Raw genomic sequence first — 23,147 nt, 5'->3', positions numbered from 1 at the left:
ACATTACTGTCTCAATCAAATCCATTAGCCTTCTTTTTAATATTGAATAGTATCTAGAATCTAGGTCCTACTCGGCAATCTTTTATCTTGCACAAAAAGCAAACTCCAGGTTAAGAAGAGTTTTCTAGTTTCTGACAATAAACATTATTCATTATCATTCATTTTCTGCAAAGTTGAATAAAAATAAAATGTTATAGTTAGATCTAGATGTATATTGTAATTTTTATTACAATTAATTACAGATCTATCCAAATAAAAGTAATATGGTAATGTAGCTTAATATTTTATAGATCTTTTTATCTTTTACCAAAAGACCCAGATATTTTACAGAGAATTTATCATTAATACAATTATCATTATTATGAATTACAGTATTACAGAATCAAATTGGAGCATGTCTTTCCACCCAGAAAAATGTCAGTTGTTAAAGGGAAACTCCGATGGTTTTGACAATTTTTGATATAATATGTGTTTTGATTTACAGATAATGAATATATTCTTCTTTTTTTTTATTTGCAATAATAACTTAGTCTTAGTAATTGATGTTTTTCCGACGTAATTTTCCTGCGCATCCAAAACAGTCAGACTTTCACCGGGTTTCTATGTGACGTCACTAAGGTGTTTTAATCTATTGACTTATTGTATAAAGGAGATCATACAGCAAAGCTTACATTCTCGTAAAAGAAATATATCTTGGTCTTGGTCTATGCAGTTAGATCTAGGATCTTGTAAGCAAAGAAAAAATGCGTATTATAAGTAGATTTACATGCTTGACTAATCATGGCAGTGTGTATTTTCTCGCCAGACCACTCAACACACAACAAACACTATCGCTTGGTTTTCTTGTCATGACCGACTACACATAGTCTCGACTAGCCTTACACTGACCAGCTTGTTTGAATCATTCAGACACACGATCTATTTACTTCTTGGGATAGGGAGAGGCTTAGATGAAAATGTTACTTTTTTTTTCTCGAGTTGGTTATCCTAATGCTTTTGGATCTATCTATACATGTTTATATATATAACTGTATCATAGCTCTGGACTAGGCCGTCACTAAGCCTAACAGCTACTGTAAGGATGAAGTGATACGATTGGTTAAATCAAGTTTCTCTTTCAATATTGTTTAGGGAAGTGACGCATCAAATAACTTAAAACAAAATCTCAAGGAATCCTGTTTTTTTTTAGATGTCAAGAATTTACTGACTAATTTATTAAATATAAAAATTTCTAAGCATTTAAATAAAAAATGATATCATGTTTACTATTACAACTTTTTACGCAGAATTTAAATATGTCAATAACTCAAATTTGAAAAACTATCGGAGTTTCCCTTTAAGTCAAGAGTAACAAAAAAACTAAAACAAATTAATTCCACTTATCTTATTCAAGGCAAACCAGTAACACAGACTAAAAACGCAAAATACCTAGGTGTTATAATAAATGAAAAACTGTCATGGAATCCACATATTGATGAAACTATAAAAATTTTAAAAAATCAAACAAAGCATTAGGATTTATTAAAAGAAATTTCTATAAATCAAATAAGAACATAAAACTAAAATGTTATTTAACCTTGGTTAGGCCAATAATAGAATATGCATCCTCCGTTTGGGACCCCTCAACTCAAGAAAACATTAAGAAACTGGAACAGACACAAAATAGAGCAGTGAGATTCATAACAAACGAATATTCACATTTGACTAGAGTAACACCTTTAGTAAAATCACTAAATTTAGAAAGCCCTCAGGACAGAAGACTCAAAAGTAAAGTAGCAATTATACATATGAGCATGATAAAACATAGCCAAGGCCTTTTTGCTAACATTAAATGAGGACAGCTTTCTTAGTAAAATCACTAAATTTAGAAAGCCTTCAGGACAGAAGATTCAAAAGTAAAGTAGCAATTATACATAAAACACTGAACCATAATCTTCAAATACAAAAACAAAATTTAATAAAATACTCTGAAAGACACAAAGATAAAGGCACATTCCTCATCCCATATGCTAGGACAAATTTGTACAAATACTCCTTCTTCCCTAGTGCTATTAGAGCATGGAATTGGTTGCCTGAGCTAGCCAGGAAAACCAGTGACTTGGCAGAATTTAAGTCATTGGTTAATATGCATGACTGAATGCATGACGTGTAGGACGTAATCATCTTCTTTTTTGAAGTAACGTCTGTATTATATAAGATAAGAAGACATTTGATATGATTTATGATGATCTGACATGTTGAATGATGATCATGATGTAATAAATAATTATTATTATTATCATATTATGATAAACATGATTAATAAGCCAAGTCATTGGTTTTCCTGGCTAGCTCAGGCAACCCATTCCATACTCTAATAGTAGTAATAGCACTAGGGAAGAAGGAGCATTTGTACAAAATTTTGATTGATTATCATCATCATGATCATAATAATCATGATCTAGATGAAGATATACTAGTAGCATCTAGATCTATTAATCTAGATCTACTTACTAAGTCAAGTTACTAACTAGAATCTTAAAACTAGATTCTAGGTGTAGACTCTAGATCTATCATCACATCTACTAGATCTACATTAATACTATACTTTACATAGACACATAGATTTAGATCTTGAGACTTGAGGATTCTCTTACTTCTAATCTAGATAGTACATAGTAAGATGCTTATCAAACTAGACTCAAGATCTAATTGAAGAACTTAATAAGTTTTCTGAAGAATGTAATATATAGATTTTAATTTAATAAAACAAGGAATAAAGAATCAATTTAAACTTTAAACTACTTTGGCCAATTTAGGCACTTAAATCTGTTTGTTTTAAAATATGCCTTTATTTTTATTTCTCAGTTCACAAGCTACTAAAGCTTATTAGGACCACCCCCCCAATAAATAATATCTGGAGGGCCCCACATCTCAAAATATCTTAGTAAAGGGCCTTTTCAAGACATTTAATACACTAAATATGTAGCAGTATGGTAATGCGGTACTGGGCTTATGGCCTTTCAGTTAAATGTGTAACATTGGTTTCTAAGCAGAGATGGGCGATATGGAGCATTGGAAAAATTATAACATTTTTAAAACACCATACTTCTCAAGTGTTCTAGAGATTCTTCAAGATGTTCAATTCTTGAAGGAAGTTGTAAAAAATGTTCAAAACTCTAAGCACTTATCTTATCTTATATAATACAGACGTTACTTCAAAAAAGAAGATGATTACGTCCTACGCTTCAAAGCATTGACCTGACCCACCTTAACATCAAATCTAATTTTAACAATGAGTAATAATACAACAAAATATATTTTCTTTTATAGGCAAATGGATTAGGAGTTCATAGTAAAGTTTTTTACTAGATCTAATCATTATGAAGATATACAAATTCAAACATAAAAAATGTTGGCATCAGTGCAGCGTTACTCTCAGTGAGAGTATATAATATATAAATATAATACCTTATATTATGCTGATAAAATTGCAGGCTTTGATAGATAGTTTGATAGAAGTCTAGACAAAAAGACACCCTGTTTAAGTATAATGTTGCAGTTATTTTGAATAAAGAAATAATTGATTTAGTCACTGGTTATTTAGGTATTTTAATAAACTGTTGTATCTTTCTAGGTTTGATGCAGCAGAATGACGCTAACCGGAGCCATCATAGTTTTTTTGACATCCTTAGCAGCACTTCCTTGTTCCTATACGTTTAATGCAATATCTGTGTTGAAAGATGAGCGTCTTATTCTAATCACTGGCCTAGTTACTTTTACACTTGTTTCTGGAATACCATGGATAATACTACGGAGAAGATTACAGAAAGTGGACTCCTTTTTTTATGGTATGTAGGCCTATTGAAATCTTATGGAAGTAGTAAACATTTCATTATAAATATGCTTATAAATAAATGTTATGTCAATGGAAGATACAATAAATAAGTACATATCACAGTCAGGACCTCTAAAATGTGTACGAAACAAACATAATGTTTCAGAGTTTAGTCATTCAATTCACAAACACACATATGTGTGGGAAGCGTGGTTGAGAGGCCAAGTGCGCTTGAACTTGGCTTGGCTTGGCTACCTAGAAGGGGGCTCGAGGTTCGACACCCGACTCGGGCAGAGTTGTGTTTACTGAGCGCCTAAAGGCAGCACGGAAAACCTAGATACCCCCTCCCCCCCACCGGTCCACAAATGAGATTGGACCAAAAGCACACTGGGCATGCTATAAGCATGAAAGTAGCGCTATATAAAAGCTATAATAATAATATGTTCTTCCAATTAATTCATGATTTTGATAGAAAATAAATATCTTTTTGATTTTGTAAAGTGTTAGTGTTTAGTTAGTTGTCCACAGAAAAACTGGCTGGACAATGTAAAAGAATGGACCAGCCTCTCTCTTGATATCCAGCTGCTGACCTAAAAAATTGGAAGGTTTTCGTTAGGCAAACTTTTACAGCACCCCCCACAACGAAAGTCAAGGGACAGAGGAGATGAGAGTGTTTAGGAAAATGAATTGAGTTGAGATTTTAAAACTTGGAACAAAACATTGAAATAGAATTGATTAGAGATTTTTCTACAAACTCATTGTTCGGTTACCCGTGTAGAGGTATGGCTTGAAGTTCAGCCCCCTAATAAAGATTTACTACCAAATAAACAAACTCAGTTCCCTCTTATGCCCCTGTCCATCGTATCTGACTTGTGGTGGTCACCTGTCAATCAATGAAATTAATGTGATGGATTAAACAAATAGGGGATGGGAGTTGTTCATCTTTACCCCTGGAGATATACCTGGTTACCTGTATGGAGGTGTGGCTTGAAGTCCACCCCCCTACTAAAGATTTACTACCAAGTAAACAAACTCAGTACACTCGTAAGGTGTGACCTCTGGAGAGTGTCAATATGCTGACATTAAACCTACGTCTATCGTATTTGACTTGTGGTCACCTGTCTATGAATAACCTCAATGTGATGGACTAAACAAATAAAAAGGGGGTGGGAGTTGTTCATCTCTACCTCTAGAGATATACCTGCACAGCTAGACAGAGTGACGTAGTCAAGGAATATAACATCTTAACATGTTAACTAACCCACTCAAAGGTCAAGACAAAATGAAAATGCCAGCCATTGATGCTCTGTATGTAAAGTGCATTTATAATGTAAAGTTTCATTTCTATTTATATTAACCAACCTTGTCTTTATAATAAAAGATGTTTGGTGCATATTCATATAATATAGGCTCTATTTTAAGCACATTATTATGTTATAATACAAACATTAATACATTCTATAACAGACATTGATGGAAAGAGGTCCACTTCATTAAATAGGTGTACTTTTTACTATTCGGCCAACTATCCGGCAGTGATTTTCGCCTGGAGCCGAATAGTAAAAAAAAGGCTGAATATTCATCAGAAGCCGGAGCGACTATCCGGTGCACCCCTAATGTATATATTATATATAAGCAAGTTAAAAAAATATTTTGACAGCTCTGAAATCCTTTATATTTATATTGATTATTCTGTTGTTGTTGTTTTTTTCAGTTTTGAGCCTGTTAACCTTCAACTCAGTGATGAGTTTAATCATTGCATTAGAAAATGATGGACTGATTGCTGAGTTTATGGGATCCTATCTGAGGGAAGGTGAGCCATATTTAAAGACAGCACATGGCACAATGATGTCCTACTGGGATGGAATAGCACATTATGCCTTGTACTTAATGATGCTAGCTGCTGTATCATGGAAGTAAGTGGATTGAGATCCGTGCATATGCCTTTTTTTTCTTCTAATAGTCCTATTTTATATATATATATATATATATATATATATATATATATATATATATATATATATATATATATATATATATATATATATATATATAGTATTTAAATTTATTTGGTAATCCTTTTATTTTTAACTGATTCAAATAGTTATATAAATAATTGTATAAGTCACTGCTTCTCAAACTTTTACTAGGGGCGTAGAGAAGAATATATAATAAAAAAAAGAAAAGAAATTTATTGAGATATATATAAATATGACACAATTAAGAAATTTATTGAGATATATATAATTATGACACAATTTTTCGGTTTAGTTTTGGGTTAAGGTTAGGTATCAGACTAAGTCCACTTCCAGTGAGACTCTCAAAGAAGCCTGTAAACTTGATGTAGATCTAGATCTAGTATGCTAATTGCAAAAGAAATATTTTAAAATATCATATAATATGCTAGTAGTTGTTGTTGTTTTGTAAATTAAAATCTAGATTAGATCTAGTTTATTGATTTATATTTGACTGTCAAATTCCAGTGAGACATTCAGATAGATGCCTACAGGGTCCTAATCTAGATATCTAGAGATCTCTAGTAGATTCTTATCTAGATATCTAGTGATCTCTAGTAGATTCTTTAGTCTTGATCTAATATGCAAAATGCTTCTTAAATGAGTGAAAATATATTAGTACATTTTTTTTTCTTTTTAATTTAAGATCTAGATTATTTAGATTTAGGTAAAGGTTTATTCTAAATCTAATACATAGATGGAATAAAAAGGAGATTAAAAAATGCTTAACATAGATTACTTTGTTTTCTTAAAATGTCTTAATATTGTACATTTTTTTTAATTGTGTCAGTCAAAGTTTCTATGATGTTGGATTATACTGGATTGGTTCATTTGGCTACAGTAAACTTGTTCTTCTGCTGGCTGTACTCATGGGTAGGTAATTAAGTTACCCTAATAGCCAATTTTCTGTCTTGAGATTGTGAGTTATATTTCTTCATTCTGATGTTATATTGTACGCCAAGTGCTGCAGTAAATGATATGTGTGTATAATGCACACCTAACCTCAATGTTGTCATTCTTCAATGCTTTCTATCTTGTTTCTGTTTGAGTTCCATATTCAGCAGAGTGACAAGAATGGATTTGATCTATAATTTGTACACTAAAGAAATAAAAAATAGAACTAAAAAATAAAAATAGGATCACATATTTGTGTTGCATACAAGCTTATCTTATAAATTGCAAATGTTCCTTCAAAAAGGAAGATAATTATGTCCTATAATTGTAAGTTTTCCCTTCAAGTCAGTTGTGCTCACAAACTTACCCAAATCCCTTTCACAATAATGACCTCCAGTTATCCAATGTGAGACCATTTTATTAGTAGTAGACTTAGTAGACTTTGTCTACTTTTTGTGTAATCTTGTTGGAGTTCCAGCTGTTCATTAATAGGAACTGCCTTTTTCTTAATGATGAAAAGAAAACTTAAGTAAACCCCCAGTTGAAGATGGCTTTGTCTGCGTTAGAAGTGACAAAATATGCAGGTCCCATGTGTGTTTGTGTAGTTGTGTGAAACAGTGCACTCTTGGGAGTCAAAAGACTTGCCACATTGTTAGTTTATGTTATTTAAACATCTTGGACATAAAGACATCACAAAAGAATTTCTGCTTTTCCCCCATGGTGGTTGTTAAAAAACATTAAATAAGTCAGGTTTTTTTTTCGCGAAACAATAAATATTTGTACAAAGCTCCATCTTTCTGTGTGGATTTTATTACAGTTTTTTTCTCCCACTATCTCAGGGGTTCTCAACCTGTGGTTCGTGACCCCCTTGGGGGTCGATTGACGATTTGCCAGGGGTTGCCGAAGACCATCGAAAATATGGATTGTTATTGTCTATTCTTCTATTGCTGTGTGTGTGAGGGGGTGGGGTCGCGGCAGAATGGGGGATTGTAAAAAGGGGACGCCGAGCTTAAAAGATTGAGAACCGCTGCACTATCTATTCTCTAATCAAGTGGAGGTTTTGCACAATTATTCATTGTCAAGACAATACCTGAATCATTTTCAAAAAATTAACCAATTAGTTAATCAGTTGGTGGTAATTAATTAATTTTGTTTTATATAGAAAAGAGATAAATCTTGCTTTATTTAGAGATATGGCTGTGATTATGCTATGTTTTCCTTTATATAATTTTTGTTTAAAAAAAAAAGTATATTCTTATATTCTGCTTGCTTAATGTTCTAGTTAACTTAAAAAAAAGAAAACTTTGCTCTGTTGTGACAACAACAACGAAAATTCTCTAAACTTTAAAAAATATAAAACATATTTCAAGCAAAAATCCTTAAACCTTCTCTGCTGATAAAAGTGTTTAATAAGAATCTGTTCCTTTCAATGTGTATCTAAGTTATTTCTGAGAAAATAATTGATAAATTAATAAATGTATACCTATCAAGTACAGCCTTAAACTATGCTGAGAAAATAGTGAATCTGTTCATTTCAATGTCTTTTTAAATAGCAGATAATGTTTGTTTAACGCCTTTTTTTTTTTCTTATCGTTTAGGTAAAGATGGAGTTGGATGGCCATTGTTACTTCATCTTCCTTGTGTCGTTATTTCTGCTCTTATGTCTGTGAGATTTTTTCATGAGAAAATGCAAGAAGTGAAAAAATTTAAGAGCCACATTTCAAGTCAGGTAGCAATAAACAGATGAGATGTTTATAATTGCAAAACTTTTTTTTTTATTATATATAATTCGAATTTTTAATTGTTTTCACCATCTTTCTAATGAATCACTTATTCTATAGTTAGTTGGACCATTGTGGTTCATTCTGTTTATAAAATCCTTATAATACATTCTTCTTTTCTGTAGTGGCTTGAGGTTAGGCTCAGTCCTTCCTCTCTTTGGTTTGTTTACTTCATGCATAATCTTGGAGATAAATTTTAGCAAGTTCTAAACAATTTATAATGTTGGCATAGCAACCAATTTTACTTTTTTTTTTAACAATTGTTTTTTTTTTTATCACTTTTAGATTCCTCAGATAAATTTCTTTAAGAAAATCATTGCTTGTGTAATAGAAGTCTAGTATACTTTGAGTATCTATGCAATTATTAGATTTATTTCTCATTCAGTTTAACCCTACTCTCTATATCAGCACTGTCAATGGTGAATGTAGGTATGTGTGTATAATCAAATGTTACTTGTTTGTGTGTGTCAGTGGGAATATCTGAGCTAATGTTTGGAAGTGTGTAAGTTTGCATGAGGACAGATGAGTGTTTCTCCAGTACTGGTTACAACTAGGTGTTGGTTCACTAAAAAGTCCGTATTTCATAAGATTGTTATTCAAATGTGACAATTTGCATTACATTGCATTAAGAAATGGTTAATCTATAAATTTTGATATTTTGAGCTCATAAGGTGCTAGGGAAATATTGAAATTGTAAAAAATGTGTGAAATTACTACCCAAAATGGCGGCTTTTGATGTAACACGGAACACCATGGTATGATTGAATTAATATCGTACTAAAACCAAGGGGCATAAAACTTCCATCTTTGTTGGAATATGTTAACAAGATCCTCATATTTCAATGTCATTATTTAGTTTTTCTCAAGGTTATCAAAATATTGATTAAACACGGCCACAAAAAGGCGTTTGAGGCGCATCGCAATGTGTCCCACTTTATACGGAATTACAATCCTCTATGAATTGTAAACAAGAAATAAATAATATGCTCAACATTGCATTTCTGTTACAGCAAGCATTAAAGATTTCTTTTAAAGTATTTTTTTTGTTAAAAGCTTTCTAAACATGCATAACGAGCTTAAAATAGTTCGAGGTGTCCCAGATGAAGCGCCTGTGCTGCGTGTGTTAAGAATGGGATTATTTTTCCCACGACACTACTTTTTATGAATGAGAGTTCTTTTGAGCATCACAGGTATTGTGTAGAACAAAAGAAGTGCCGTTTCCGCTGGAAATACTAGCGTAGTAATTAACAGGAGTACGTAAACAATAGCGTGTCCCACAATTAAGCATTGATGCGCCTCAAGCGTCGACACGATCAATCGCCGGCAATCTTGCACAAAAACCTCATTTAATCTGTTTTTTGTGATCTTTTGTGAATCAACAACCCATCAGGTACGTAGATATTTCATTATTCTACTGAAATTTAAGCTTATTACAAATAAGTTTGATTGCAATATCCTAATCGAAGTGCTTTTTTATTACGAGGTTACTAAATTTAACCATTCAATCATGACGTCACGTGAAGCGTCTTGAACACAATTTAGTCTTAAATCGTAAAGTTAATCAATTTTAAAGCCTGTTACTAAACAAAAAGTTTATATTTCTAAAACAATTATGTTGATGTAATAGTAGACGTGTGTAGGGATTTAAAATAATTAATTTGTTTTTATTTTGAGAAGTAAATTGGATTAGGCGTTGAGGCGCTCCATGGGACCCCATGCTGGTGTTTTCCATGCATAAATTATGGCGTCACATGTAGCGTCTAATGCGAGTTCAGGATTTGTTACGTTTTCTGTATTCATGGAAGTTTTAATTAAGATTAAATGATTTTAATATATGTAATAAACTATTTTCATAATTAATCATTTTAAATGAACATTTTTTGACATCTTTCATTTTATATTTTTTGTAATTTTACTTTACATCGTTTGGGGCGTTTCAGTGGACACTACTCCGTTTGTTTACAAATGGTGTCCTAGTTTGCGTCTGTTAAGTCCAATAATAGATTTTAGTGATAGTTTGTTAAAGATTTTACAGTGTCAGATAATATTAGCTACATCTAAAAGAAATAAAGCGGTACTGTTTAAGAAATATTAAATAATTAAAATTTACTTATTACTGTAAATAAGATTTAGAACTATTTGATCTTTCGTTTGAGGCGCATCTCGGACACTTGTCTTTAAAACTTTAAAGAGCTTAACTCTAGATCTAGAAATCTAGACTGATTAGACCTCTAGACCTAAATCTAGATTTACTCTAGATCTAGATCTAATTATGTAATTCATTATCTAGATTTACTCTTGATCTAGACCTAGATCTAATTATGTAATTCATTATATTATAGCTAGATTTACTCTTGAGTCTTGATCTAGACCTAGAGTAGAGTAGAATAGTCTAGTCAGTCTAGATCTAATTCAATATCTAGATTTAGATCTAAACTAGATTTAAGATTATTAGATTAGAAATCATTTATGAATCTAGACTAGTGACTCTAGACTAGATCATTATATAATGACTAGATTTAGAATCTAATTTTAGATTTAATATATTTTTCTTTAAATTGACCAGTATCTAGAAAAATATCTAGAGACTAGATCTATATTATAGACCTATTCTATATTAAAATGTAGATTGTATCTAAAACAAAGTTTGGTTTAACCTGCACTTAATTTCCATTGTATTGTTTATACAGTATATTCAATTATATTGTATTCAGTTCTTTCAGTCTACCACTGAATGATTATAACTTAAGTTAATATAATTAACAGTACTAGTCCTATACTATTGATTGAGTCTATCCCTATCAAGCAATTATGGGCATTACTAGACTAGATTTAAATAATGCACCAATATATAAATATGTTTATGAAATTTATTAGTAGGCCTATATTATATATAATAGATCTATTTATACTTATACATTTTTATAAATTACAGATTTCAGTAATGGAGTATCTGTTAGAGTTTCAAGGCGTCTACAAGCCAAGAAAGACTCTAAATTTACAAGCATCAAAGCCTGAGTCTCTAACACGTGTTGCTGTTTTAGAGCAGAGAGAAAAGGAAAGGTTGAGAAAAGCTGCATACAGGGCCTAGTTAAGCCCACATGAAAAAGCTTGGATAAACAGAAAACGCAAAGAAAGAAAACAGCAAGCTAATAGTCCACTTAATGTCATCTCAGCAGAGGTTGGTGAATCACTAGGTACTGGATTCCAGACTCCAGTGGCAAAAAAAAAATGGCTGTTTCAAGGGCTTTGATGAAATTGCCTAGGTCACCCAAGAAATATGCTGCAGTTTTTGAAGGTCTCACACAAATATGCTCCCTAAGAAAAAGTAAAGCTGTCCATGACTTACGCTTTCTGCGCCTACCTGAGAGAAGAAAGCTCATCCTTCTAAACAACATTAAAGAAAGTATCAAAACCTAACTACACTCCACCAGCAAAAAAAAAAGTCAGATGTCTAGTGCTCGTAGACAAGTACTCTGCAGTATCCTTAGTAAGTACAACAAACTCAGAGGTTGTGCTACTCATTTCTAACATTTGGTCAAGAAGTTTTATGTCCAAGTGCAAATCAGAACAAATTGCAAGAAAAAAAATGACGTGATTGCATTGCACAAAATGCCTTGGAAACAATATTCATTTTTTACAGTAGAGGGGATGTCTCAAGAACTGATCCCTCTCAATCATCTGTTAGTGCTCAAACAGGAAAACGTTTCATGCAAAAGCTACTTAACATAAGATGCAGTCTTGCTTATGTGAGTTGTGTTTGAAGATTTTTCTTTATATATATAGAGGGCATTAATAAATTTCTGATCAAAAAAGGACACAGAGAGCTGACATTAATAAATCTAGCTTCATCACTTGACTTAACTCTATGCCCAAGAACTAATGCCAATTGTTTTCATAAGCTGCAGTGCATTGAAAGATCATGTAGCAACTGTGGTGTGGATTTAATTAACAAGTATTGAGCCTTTAAAAAATTGCACAGATGAATTAGCAGAGTGGAGTATGTTCAGAGTGATGGTACACTGCAAAAGGTATCAAAGTGGCGACCAGTAAATAAAGAAGGATCTTTTAATGACCTAGTGAGAGGTATTACACCTAACACTATTGCTTACAGAAATAGAAGCTGTTTCTGCTATCCATGCAGAAATTCATATGGCAGTCAGTGCCTGCATGATGAAATATGTGGCTCTTGGAAGGTGTTCAAACTTCAGAAACAAAATGGTAAGTACTTGTATTTATTTATTTTTAAATAGCACTTTACAATTATCTGAGAAAAAAACATTATTCATTTTAAAATTACGTAATTGATTTCTAAATGAAATTGTTTCTTTTTCTTCAGTAGTGCAATCTCAGTCAAATCTTGAAGACTCTTTGGATGTCAGTCCCATATGCTCAAATTCAAAGGTAAAGAGCTTTTACATATAAACATTTTAATTGAATCTTATGTTACCTGTATTGTATAAGTTGTTTTTTAATAATATACCCTACTAAATAATTTTAGACTCATTTTAGAAATTAAGTATTTCAGCCCCATGTTGTTGTTTTTTCAGGCCCAAACAAATTCCTTCACTAATCAAAAGTACATTGTAAATAGCTGTGTGATTGTCAAGTATGGGGAAATATTCTATCCAGGTATAATTTTTTGCACTGTGTACCTTTTAATTTCAATAAACAAGTTCAAAGTATGTTTTAGATTGAAGTATTAACTTTTCAACATTGCTGGTAATTTTTTCTAACAGGAGTTGTGATAGAAGTCCTGGATGATCAGCGCAGAAATAATTTTTAAAAAAGGCACAGAAATAAAAGAAATATATTTGTATATCCAGAAGTGCAGGACATACAGTTAGTGTATGCAGACATGATTGTTACTGAAGTGATGTTGATACCAATGGCAATAGTTTGAGAGTGGAATGTTTTGATTTCTGAATTTGTGAAATAAAATTTGTGTACAGTTTTATGTGTTTTCTTTTCTTTCTTTTTTTTTTTCAAACCTTTTTCTGTGTGTTAAAACTAACAAAAGATATAAAATATATATTTGTCAATAATTAAAAATAATAATGATCATTCACTTGTGCACAGATAAGACAAAAATATAAACTTATAAACATTATTTTAAAAAATGGTGTCCCATGAAGCACCTGCGACATTTTGTGAAATTAAAGCAGCATTTTTACAAATGGGTACTTTATGACTAGAATAGTGAACTTAATAACAAGTCTAATGGATCACTTTAGTGCAAAAATAAAATAATTTCTATATTCTCACAGAATATCTTTTAAAAAAACTTTAACTTGTAGTGTCACAGGTGCTACGGTGTCCCAATTTTTGAATTGAGCTCAAATCCACTTTTTCTATGCAAAAGCATAAATTTCAGTATCTAAAGACTAATATCAATAAAGACAGTTATATTATGCTAAAATACAATGAATTTATCAATTGGTCATTGTTAAATTATCAAGTGGTGTCCCGGTGATGCACCTGTGACGCAAAAGGGGGTACCCCTTGAATAGACACTGCTGTCAAAATCTACATCTTGCAATTCATTTTCTATTGATAAATTCTTAAAGTGAACTGGTTGAAGAAGTGAATACAGTTGAAATGAAACCAAAAACTTCAACTTTAATTTTTAGCATAATGTGACACTTTTTGGCACCAGTACTGGAGAAACACTCAGATGCCATTGTGGGATGTGATAAAGAAACAATAGAGCTTGATTTTGTCGGATCATCGGATGACCGAGTTATGAGTTTTTTTTACACCCTAACCAGAGGGACTCCCAGACAAGTTTTGAGAAACTTGGATAGTTTCTATCAAATAAATAAGGGAGCTGTAACAAGAACTTTCCTGTTAACTGACTACAGTCATAGATGAAACAGTAGTTCATTCATCCGAATAGTAACAACAAAGGTCACCTAGTTTGTCAATACAATACCAATACTGGTCACACAATAGAAGCACACTTTCTATCACAGCTTGCTTGATTGGAAAAAAATCAGTTTTATTAGTTAATAAATGTATATATGGCTCCATCTGTCAATCTGACAAACTTTGCAACACTTCGTACATGAGAATGAATCTCTCTAAGGGCTTTCAGGATAGGGAAGCTTTCTTTTTCTTTCTAAGGTTGGCTTATTCCTTTTGCTCTCTGCAAGGCTATACAAGCACATACAGTCTTGAGGCTGTTAGATTCTGGACATTTCCCCTCACATACTTTCATTGATAGTCGTAATCCTTAAGTCCTGCTTGCAGAGACATCTTTGTAGGTTGGATGTCCCTTTGGTCAGGTTACATCAGCATTCTCACTTAGAGAATTTCTCCATTTCTTGTGTAGCTGAAAAGTCTGAGCCAATGTAGTTTTTCTTGTGTCAGTAATACATAAACACTGTGTGCATTGGCCAGTTTAAAATTGTTCTGGTTAGAGCCATGATCTTTCCAGGAGATAGGGCCTACATTTAATGCACCATTGGCATAAAAGCCATTCAATCAATGCTGACCAGCTCTCACTGCCATAAAGTTTTCAAAACACAGGCATTGTAGAATAACAATTTGGTTGCTGTGGTTAATTTTGCATTTTCACAGACTCGCTCTGAGAATATGGCCATAGCCACATAGGCCTTCCAATTATTTTAATATCACCTCATTGTCTAGATTTAGGCATTTTCACAGACTCGCTCTGAGAATATGGCCATAGCCACATAGGCCTTCCAATTATTTTAATATCACCTCATTGTCTAGATTTAGGTTGCTAGGGATAGCTGATCCCAGATTAGTAAATTATGCACCACTCTAAGGTTGTATATGAGTGTTGTTCAGTAGTAATTAATGTAAGTTTTTTTAAAAAAAGGGAAAATTCCCTTTCAGGACTTTTTTTTTTAATTAGTGTAACTTCCACAATATATCTCACTCTACAAGTGTAGGAGCTAACTGTAACACATTGGTCTGTTTTCTTTCTTTATAGGATGACAAAGAGGACACAAAATTGTTGAGCTTAAGAAAGCGGCCGATGGATGTTATACTTTTAATATATTACAGTTTTGCCATTTGTATTACACTATTTAGATTTACAGTAAGTAATATTCATTGTTCTCTCTGTAATTATTTGTAATCATGTACAGCTATCAGGGTCTTTAATTGAAATCATTATTTCTTCCAATTTTAATAACAACAGTATTTGACATTGGACTTTTCAGATAAATTGTTAGTAGATTGCCAAATTATTATGTTTCTGGATGCTTACCTAACAGAACATGTGCACACTTAATAACACACAAAATAATGCAACAAATGCTTTTGCAGTCTTCATTCTAAAAAAAAAAAAAGTCCCAATGACAATGGGCTGAATGTAAACAGTTGACTTTGTAACAACTATTTCATGGGGAACAGAAGGTGGTCTTAAGGGGATCAATACAGAGAATACCTAAAAAGAAATGTGAAACCAGTACCTGTGAGTGGAAGGAACTAGCCTGTTATCACTCACCATGGTCTGGAGCCTTCAGTATTGATGTCTCAGGCTGCAGGGCAAAGAGAGCAATAAGAGACGATTAAAAAAAAATTCAGAGCTAGTGCAGACAAAGCAGCAATAGGTACAACCTACTTGTGTAGCTTTTCCAAGTCAAGGCCAGTCTCCACAGTCATCATCATATGATAGAAGATGTGATTCTGCTCATCTTCAACCATGAAGTATGGACTTTTTAGGGTTTTCACATAGAAGTGTATTTTTGGTGTAGACATATCTGCATAAGTCTGGTGTAGTTGTCTACAACTAATATAAAGACAGTACATTACTTTTTGTTTGGTGGGAAGTGTATACTGTCACTAAATGATACAACATTGAGATTAACTGTATGGAATTCTAGAAAATGAAAACTTCCTTTTGGTTGTTTGCTCTTGGGTAAAACTTGCTTAGAATACTACTGGTCTAATAAACTAAAAGCAAGTTACAGTAAGTCTTGTCGCTACGTAATAGAAATATATAACTTTGTCTTGTTGCTAGGTAATAGAAATATATAACTGACTTGTCTTGTTGCTAGGTAATAGAAATGTATAACTGACTTGTCTTGTTGCTAGGTAATAGAAATGTATAACTGACTTGTCTTGTTGCTAGGTAATAGAAATGTATAACTGACTTGTCTTGTTGCTAGGTAATAGAAATGTATAACTGACTTGTCTTGTTGCTAGGTAATAGAAATGTATAACTGACTTGTCTTGTTGCTAGGTAATAGAAATGTATAACTGACTTGTCTTGTTGCTAGGTAATAGAAATGTATAACTGACTTGTCTTGTTGCTAGGTAATAGAAATGTATAACTGACTTGTCTTGTTGCTAGGTAATAGAACTATATAACTGACTTGACTTGTCGCTAGGTAATAGAACTATATAACTGACTTGTCTTGTCGCTAGGTAATAGAAATGTATAACTGACTTGACTTGTCGCTAGGTAATAGAACTATATAACTTTGTCTTGTCGCTAGGTAATAGAACTATATAACTGACTTGTCTTGTCGCTAGGTAATAGAAATGTATAACTGACTTGTCGCTAGGTAATAGAACTATATAACTGACTTGTCTTGTCGCTAGGTAATAGAACTATATAACTGACTTGTCTTGTCGCTAGGTAATAGAACTATACAACTGACTTGTCTTGTCGCTAGGTAATAGAACTATATAACTGACTTGTCTTGTCGCTAGGTAATAGAACTATATAACTGACTTGTCTTGTCGCTAGGTAATAGAAATGTATAACTGACTTGTCTTGTCGCTAGGTAATAGAAATGTATAACTGACTTGTCTTGTCTCTAGGTAATAGAACTATATAACTGACTTGTCTTGTCGCTGGGTAATAGAAATGTATAACTGACTTGTCTTGTTGCTAGGTAATAGAAATATATAACTGACTTGTCGCTAGGTAATAGAACTATATAACTGACTTGTCTTGTCGCTGGGTAATAGAAATGTATAACTGACTTGTCTTGTTGCTAGGTAATAGAAATATATAACTGACTTGTCGCTAGGTAATAGAACTATATAACTGACTTGTCTTGTCTCTAGGTAATAGAACTATATAACTGACTTGTCTTGTTGCTAGGTAATAGAAATGTATAACTGACTTGTCGCTAGGTAATAGAACTGTATAACTGACTTGTCACTAGGTAATAGAAATGTGTAACTGACTTGTCACTAGGTAATAGAACTATATAACTGACTTGTCTTGTTGCTAGGTAATAGAAATGTATAACTGACTTGTCGCTAGGTAATAGAACTGTATAACTGACTTGTCACTAGGTAATAGAAATGTATAACTGACTTGTCGCTAGGTAATAGAACTGTATAACTGACTTGTCACTAGGTAATAGAAATGTGTAACTGACTTGTCACTAGGTAATAGAACTATATAACTGACTTGTCTTGTTGCTAGGTAATAGAAATGTATAACTGACTTGTCACTAGGTAATAGAACTGTATAACTGACTTGTCGCTAGGTAATAGAAATGTATAACTGACTTGTCTTGTTGCTAGGTAATAGAACTATATAACTGCCTTAAGAGAGCTGAGCACTATCTTTATTGTGTTCCCAGGCTGTGATGGAGGGCAATGTTTCAATAGTACAACAATACAAAGAGAAAATTGAGCCCTATTTGTCTGATTCACTGCCTTATCCAAAAGCACAGGTAATGTAAGTGATTCACTATTAAATTAATGGAAATAAATTTGTTAATTTAAATTTTGGTATAGTTTATTTTATTCTCATTTTTTAAAGACTTCTTAGTGGACCATTTTTATCAGTGCTTCATTTAACTATCTGAAATAATTGTCATTCATTTGTGACTTTAATAAAATGGCTTAAATGTAAATTTGAACAGAAAGATCTTCAATGGTAAATTCAACTGGAATGAAAGTAGCTAAGTGTAATGAAATAACAAATACTAGAATACCAATAACATGGCTTTATTCAACAAGATTAGACTACAGTAAACAGTGAACGAGTACAAACACGTCTCACATAACATTGTTGAAGTACTATGAAGACACACACTTGGCAGGACCTTCTGAAACGCTGGACACACACAGAAAATAAACAACTCAGTTACACTTACACAGTTATATCTAATAAATGTTTAGTAGACCATTAATAAAATTGTTAGTGTCCTAATGCAATGGCAATCTAGAATAAAACTATACAGTTTGAGACTTATTGCTTAAAAGCATACAGAGGTTATGCTTTAAAAGGTCGCTGATAGTATGGTAATCATTGTGATTGGTTGAATGGGATTGATTATTCAAGATTTAAAAAAAAGGAAATCTCATTTAACACTCATGTGTTTACAAGTATGAACAAATTGTACACTAGAGATACTTTCTTTGGTCATTAGGGTGTCTGACAGCTAGTGTAGTATTTGCTATATATTTATTTCGTTTATATAGCGCTACTTTCATGCTTATAGCATGCTCAGAGCGCTTTGGTCCAATCTCATTTGTGGACCAGTTGGGGAGGGGGGGGGGGTATCTAGGAGTTGGTTTTCCATGCTGCCTTTAGGCGCTCAGTAAACACAACTCTGCCCGAGTCGGGTGTCGAACCTCGAGCCCCCTTCTAGGTAGCCAAGCCAACTTCAAGAGCACTTAGCCTCTCAATCACGCTTCCCACTACAGACAGTTGTGATAGTAAACCAATATTGAGCCTGCTCTCTTCCATCCCCTGACATATTGCAGGAGGTTTCAATTTTTAAGGAACATCCAAAACTTACGAAACAAACATTATAGGCATTGTTGGCTATATCTAGTAAATGTAAATTTTAAAAGGTCCTTGCAGTTATAAATATTGTTAACTATAGCTATTAAACATATATAGTCTTTATTAAACATTGTTTCAAATTTTCAATAATTCAAATTCATCTTTCAGCTGATGATCAATACTTTGTACTTTATACCATACTACGGATTGACCATTTATTCACTTATTCAACCGGGTCAGTCTTGGATTTTGAGTTTAATACTTGTCCATGCTGGAGCTGCAAGTCAAGTAAGACATACTTGCACACTTAATTTTGATCTAAACTGATTTTACTTTTAATTTTTTTCCCCCCAGTTTCTCTATGCTTGTTTTGGTAGTACTAATCGACTTGCTTATCAGGAACAAAAGTAGTCATTGTTTAAACTCTATCTTAGTGTAATCAATATTTAATCTTGATCTCTATTTCATTATGTGATGAACTTAATTCACTTCTAGAAACAAATGTAATGTAAAATAGTTTAACTGTTGTTTTTTTTATTTCATTAAGTTAACCATTTTGTGATTGTCACCTCTCAGTCTTAGCATTTTTTGTTTTAAATTAAAATTCTATTTCCAAACATTACTTTATATAAAAACACCAAAAAAAATTGCTTCTTCAATATTTCATTATTGAAGTGTGTAAATATCTACCAAAAAATTTACCAAATTCTATCAAATATAATAATAATAAGGCTTGTCTTCGAGTCCAAAGAATAAGCAGGAATGCAGTACTTCACGTGGCTACCCAGTCCCAGCTGGGACCTACATATTTAGCCACATCCAGCGCAGAAATAACCGTTGGTTGATTTAGGTTCTCTTTTCGCTACCTATGACTGTCATCAAATTTAAGCTATGCTTAAGCTTTATATGAGCCACACCCTACTTTTGAGGTTAAAGATCTGACCAAAAAAATTAAGACGCAGGTCTAAGCTGCAACATGTTATGTAGACAGCTAAGCAAAATGATGATTGATTACGCAACTCCAAGGGGCATGGTACCTTGAATAAACATTTAGCATAGCCAAGTGATTTGTTATCCACCACACACGAATACGCCTTCTCTCACTTCATATTTGTGACTTTCTAGATTTTAGATATTTGATAGAAAACTTTAGAGCCACTTATGTACTGTGATTCACAAAATCATATTAGTATGGAGTGAGCTCATTGAACCTTGGGATAAGGTCTTGACCTCAATGACCTCACTCCATACTCATGACTTGGCAGAATTTATGTCATTGGTTAATATGCATCACTAGATGCATGACTCGTAGGACGTAATCAGCTTCTTTTTTGAAGTAAGGTCTGTATTATATAAGATAAGATTGAATTGGTCATTTGAAGACCAAAATTCTTAAACAGTCAAGTTTTGGTCAGTTGAGGACCAGGAGCAGTTGAGTTAACAGATAGAAGCCAGCAATTGACGATACATCTTTATGTCTATAGTACCTTGTAGCAAGCCAATAGTTCTTGGATATTATTGTCAAATGCAAGTTTTTATGTGCCATTGCACACCTATATTTGTGTGGTGCAATAAAAAATAATGTAAATAAAGTTTATATATTAAATATATGTTATGTGTCTGCTACAAAGGAGTTCGCTCACTAAGCAGTCTCAATGTTTGTGAATATCAATAACTTCCTAATTGCCCAACAAAATCAATCAAAATAATACAATTACGCTAACCTATTGCCACATGATGACAAAGTTATCTGCATCAAAAAAGAACACTGACATGGAAAATTGAAAGTGCAAAAGGGAAGGCAAAAAGCTCAAAGCTCATTGAAATATGCTTTTTTTAATAATTTTTTTTACTATTAATAATTATAATAGCGATGTCTTTGACTCTGAAGATTAAGGATGAGTGCTTCACTTGAATATGCAAATACAGTTGCGAGATGCAATTTTTTCACATTTATTTTAGACAAAACCATTGTCCACCCGGAGTCTATTTAAGTTTCCTGTATGTCTTGTGCTCCTGTCCTCTACAATTGTTTTCCACTAGCCCTCAAATGTGTCCTGCTGCCTTTGTGAGAGCTTCCCATGTAATTGTTAAAATTAGCAGATTTGGCAGTTCACATTATTTTAGATCTATTGAATTTTAAGCTGCGGCCCAAGTGTAAGCTACAACCAATGGACCCTTCAAAAATGCTAAAAGGGTGTGGCTTAGATTTGAGAGAATATGGTGGTTTTTTTTTTTTTATAGAACATGGTATTTTAACACCTTTGAAGACTAAACTCCTACATAATATTAAACACACATGTATTTTTTGTGTTTATTTTCAGGGTCAGTTTTCCTACATGGGCTCCTCCTTCCACTATAGAACTCCCTACATCCACCGAGTGCCTCAAACAGCATTGGCCAGAATCATCTTCTGGCTGGTAAATGGCATATTATTTATTCTGCCACAAATAGCCGCCTACTGCAGTCTAAATAATGCCAAGTTTTACTTTCTCAAGGCTACGCAATCTTGTCGAAATGGTCAACTGTCTTCTGGGACGCCTGTAATTAAAAAGACAGATTGATGCCAGCAATGCCAAGATGAGTATTTTCTTCAGATATTTTGTGTGCTCTGTTGAAAGCATTCTCCAATCTGACATTATATTTTGTGTATACAAGTTTGTTTTTTCTATTTCATGATTCTTTCATTGAATCAAAAGATTTGCTTTTAAAGTAAAAGTAATTTTGCTACAAATATTCATTTTATTTCTAATCAGATGTATTAGAGAATGAAGTGGGAAATTGCTTATTAATTTACTTATACCAGAAATGGCATTTTATTTATGTTACAATTCTGACATGTATTGTGAAAAAATTTAATTTTATCATTTTTATAGTAATATTTTATTTCAAGAGCTTTTATGTGTGAAAAACACTAGCTCAAATACGCTTGCAATAGGGGTTACATTTTAACTGCTCTCACAATATGGGCAGTGATGGCTCTTGGCTGAGATTTTTCATTGGGGAATCTTGTTAAGGCAGTTGAGCAGCCTTACAACTGCGTCATTTAGTGTCTGACACAGTAGCAAATGAAATTTACCTCAAGGAATTTTTTTTTTCTAACTTTGTATTGTCAGAAATATTCAATTGGTTTTGTACAAAAATGTTTAACTATCATCATTTTTTTTGGTTAGTGTATTTAAGTGTATTTATCGAAGTGCCTTCCAAGATTTTTTTTTATTATTCTCATCTTTTTCTTGAACTCGTCAGAATTTATATATTAAAAAGAAAAACTTAAAAGATTCATATTTGTATCTGTCACAAACTGGTGCTTGGAACATGGTAGGGAATTTAATTATTTCATTATTGATTTATTTGCATCATATTATATTTTATACTAGGCAAAGACAAAATGTACTTCTCTTGATGGTCAGAACTCTCCACACCTCAATGATTGTAAAACACTGAACCATACTGTGTATCTATACCTTATAAAATATTATTGACAAAATAAAATTATAATGTGTATTGTGTATTACATTGTTTGCTCTACAACAAAGGGCCACTGTTGCTTTTTTACTTAATAGAAATACTCTCTAATGCCAGTGAAAGTTTCACACTTAAGATCCTTTTACCAGTGGAAAGGCTTTCTCTCCTAGGCAAGATCTTCCAGATGACTCTAAGTAGACTTCTGACTGAAGGGTCACCCATCAATTAGACATTAATGGTATCTCAACTCCAAATGAGCGCCCCCCCCCCCCCCCCCCCCCCCATCCCTGAAAAAACAAGGCTGGCAGCCAAGCACCATAGGTAACTCTTCATGTATCCATTGAAGGGTAGCCTATGCAGAGAACTGTTTTGTGGATAAAAGTCTGATTCATCTCCACCATGTGCAAGGTACTTTCTTATCCCTATTAGCTTTTCAAGGCTTA

The 23,147-nt window shown here is 32.9% G+C and overlaps 1 protein-coding gene and 1 long non-coding RNA gene across 7 annotated transcripts; both read left to right on the top strand.

The window, feature by feature from the left end:
- Positions 1–87: 87 nt before the first annotated feature.
- LOC106050850 (transmembrane 6 superfamily member 1-like) lies at positions 88–22,976 on the top strand. Of its 4 annotated transcripts, none has more exons than XM_013205907.2 (9): positions 88–109; positions 3,617–3,830; positions 5,532–5,733; positions 6,623–6,705; positions 8,325–8,455; positions 15,466–15,573; positions 18,083–18,175; positions 19,405–19,524; positions 21,561–22,976. In XM_013205907.2, exons 2-9 carry the CDS (start codon positions 3,632–3,634, stop codon positions 21,798–21,800), a joined length of 1,176 nt encoding a protein of 391 aa, XP_013061361.2. In that variant the 5' UTR covers positions 88–109; positions 3,617–3,631; the 3' UTR covers positions 21,801–22,976. The 4 variants fall into 4 exon arrangements, with proteins under 4 accessions (XP_013061361.2, XP_055895743.1, XP_055895603.1 ...); XM_056039768.1 differs by lacking the exon at positions 88–109 and adding an exon at positions 128–266 and having other exon boundaries at positions 8,325–8,422; XM_056039628.1 differs by lacking the exon at positions 88–109 and adding an exon at positions 128–266.
- Positions 9,601–14,187, top strand: LOC129928041 (uncharacterized). Of its 3 annotated transcripts, XR_008779638.1 has the most exons (5): positions 9,601–9,897; positions 11,443–12,728; positions 12,847–12,911; positions 13,058–13,139; positions 13,247–14,187. It is a non-coding gene; the product is annotated as an uncharacterized LOC129928041 (long non-coding RNA). The 3 variants fall into 3 exon arrangements; XR_008779634.1 differs by having other exon boundaries at positions 13,058–14,187; XR_008779640.1 differs by lacking the exon at positions 9,601–9,897 and adding an exon at positions 10,065–10,343 and having other exon boundaries at positions 13,058–14,187.
- Positions 22,977–23,147: the final 171 nt, after the last annotated feature.

Source organism: Biomphalaria glabrata, chromosome 1 (genome assembly GCF_947242115.1).
Source record: "Biomphalaria glabrata chromosome 1, xgBioGlab47.1, whole genome shotgun sequence".
Taxonomy (NCBI): Eukaryota; Metazoa; Mollusca; class Gastropoda; family Planorbidae; genus Biomphalaria; species Biomphalaria glabrata.
This window is presented reverse-complemented; position numbering and strand designations above follow the sequence as displayed.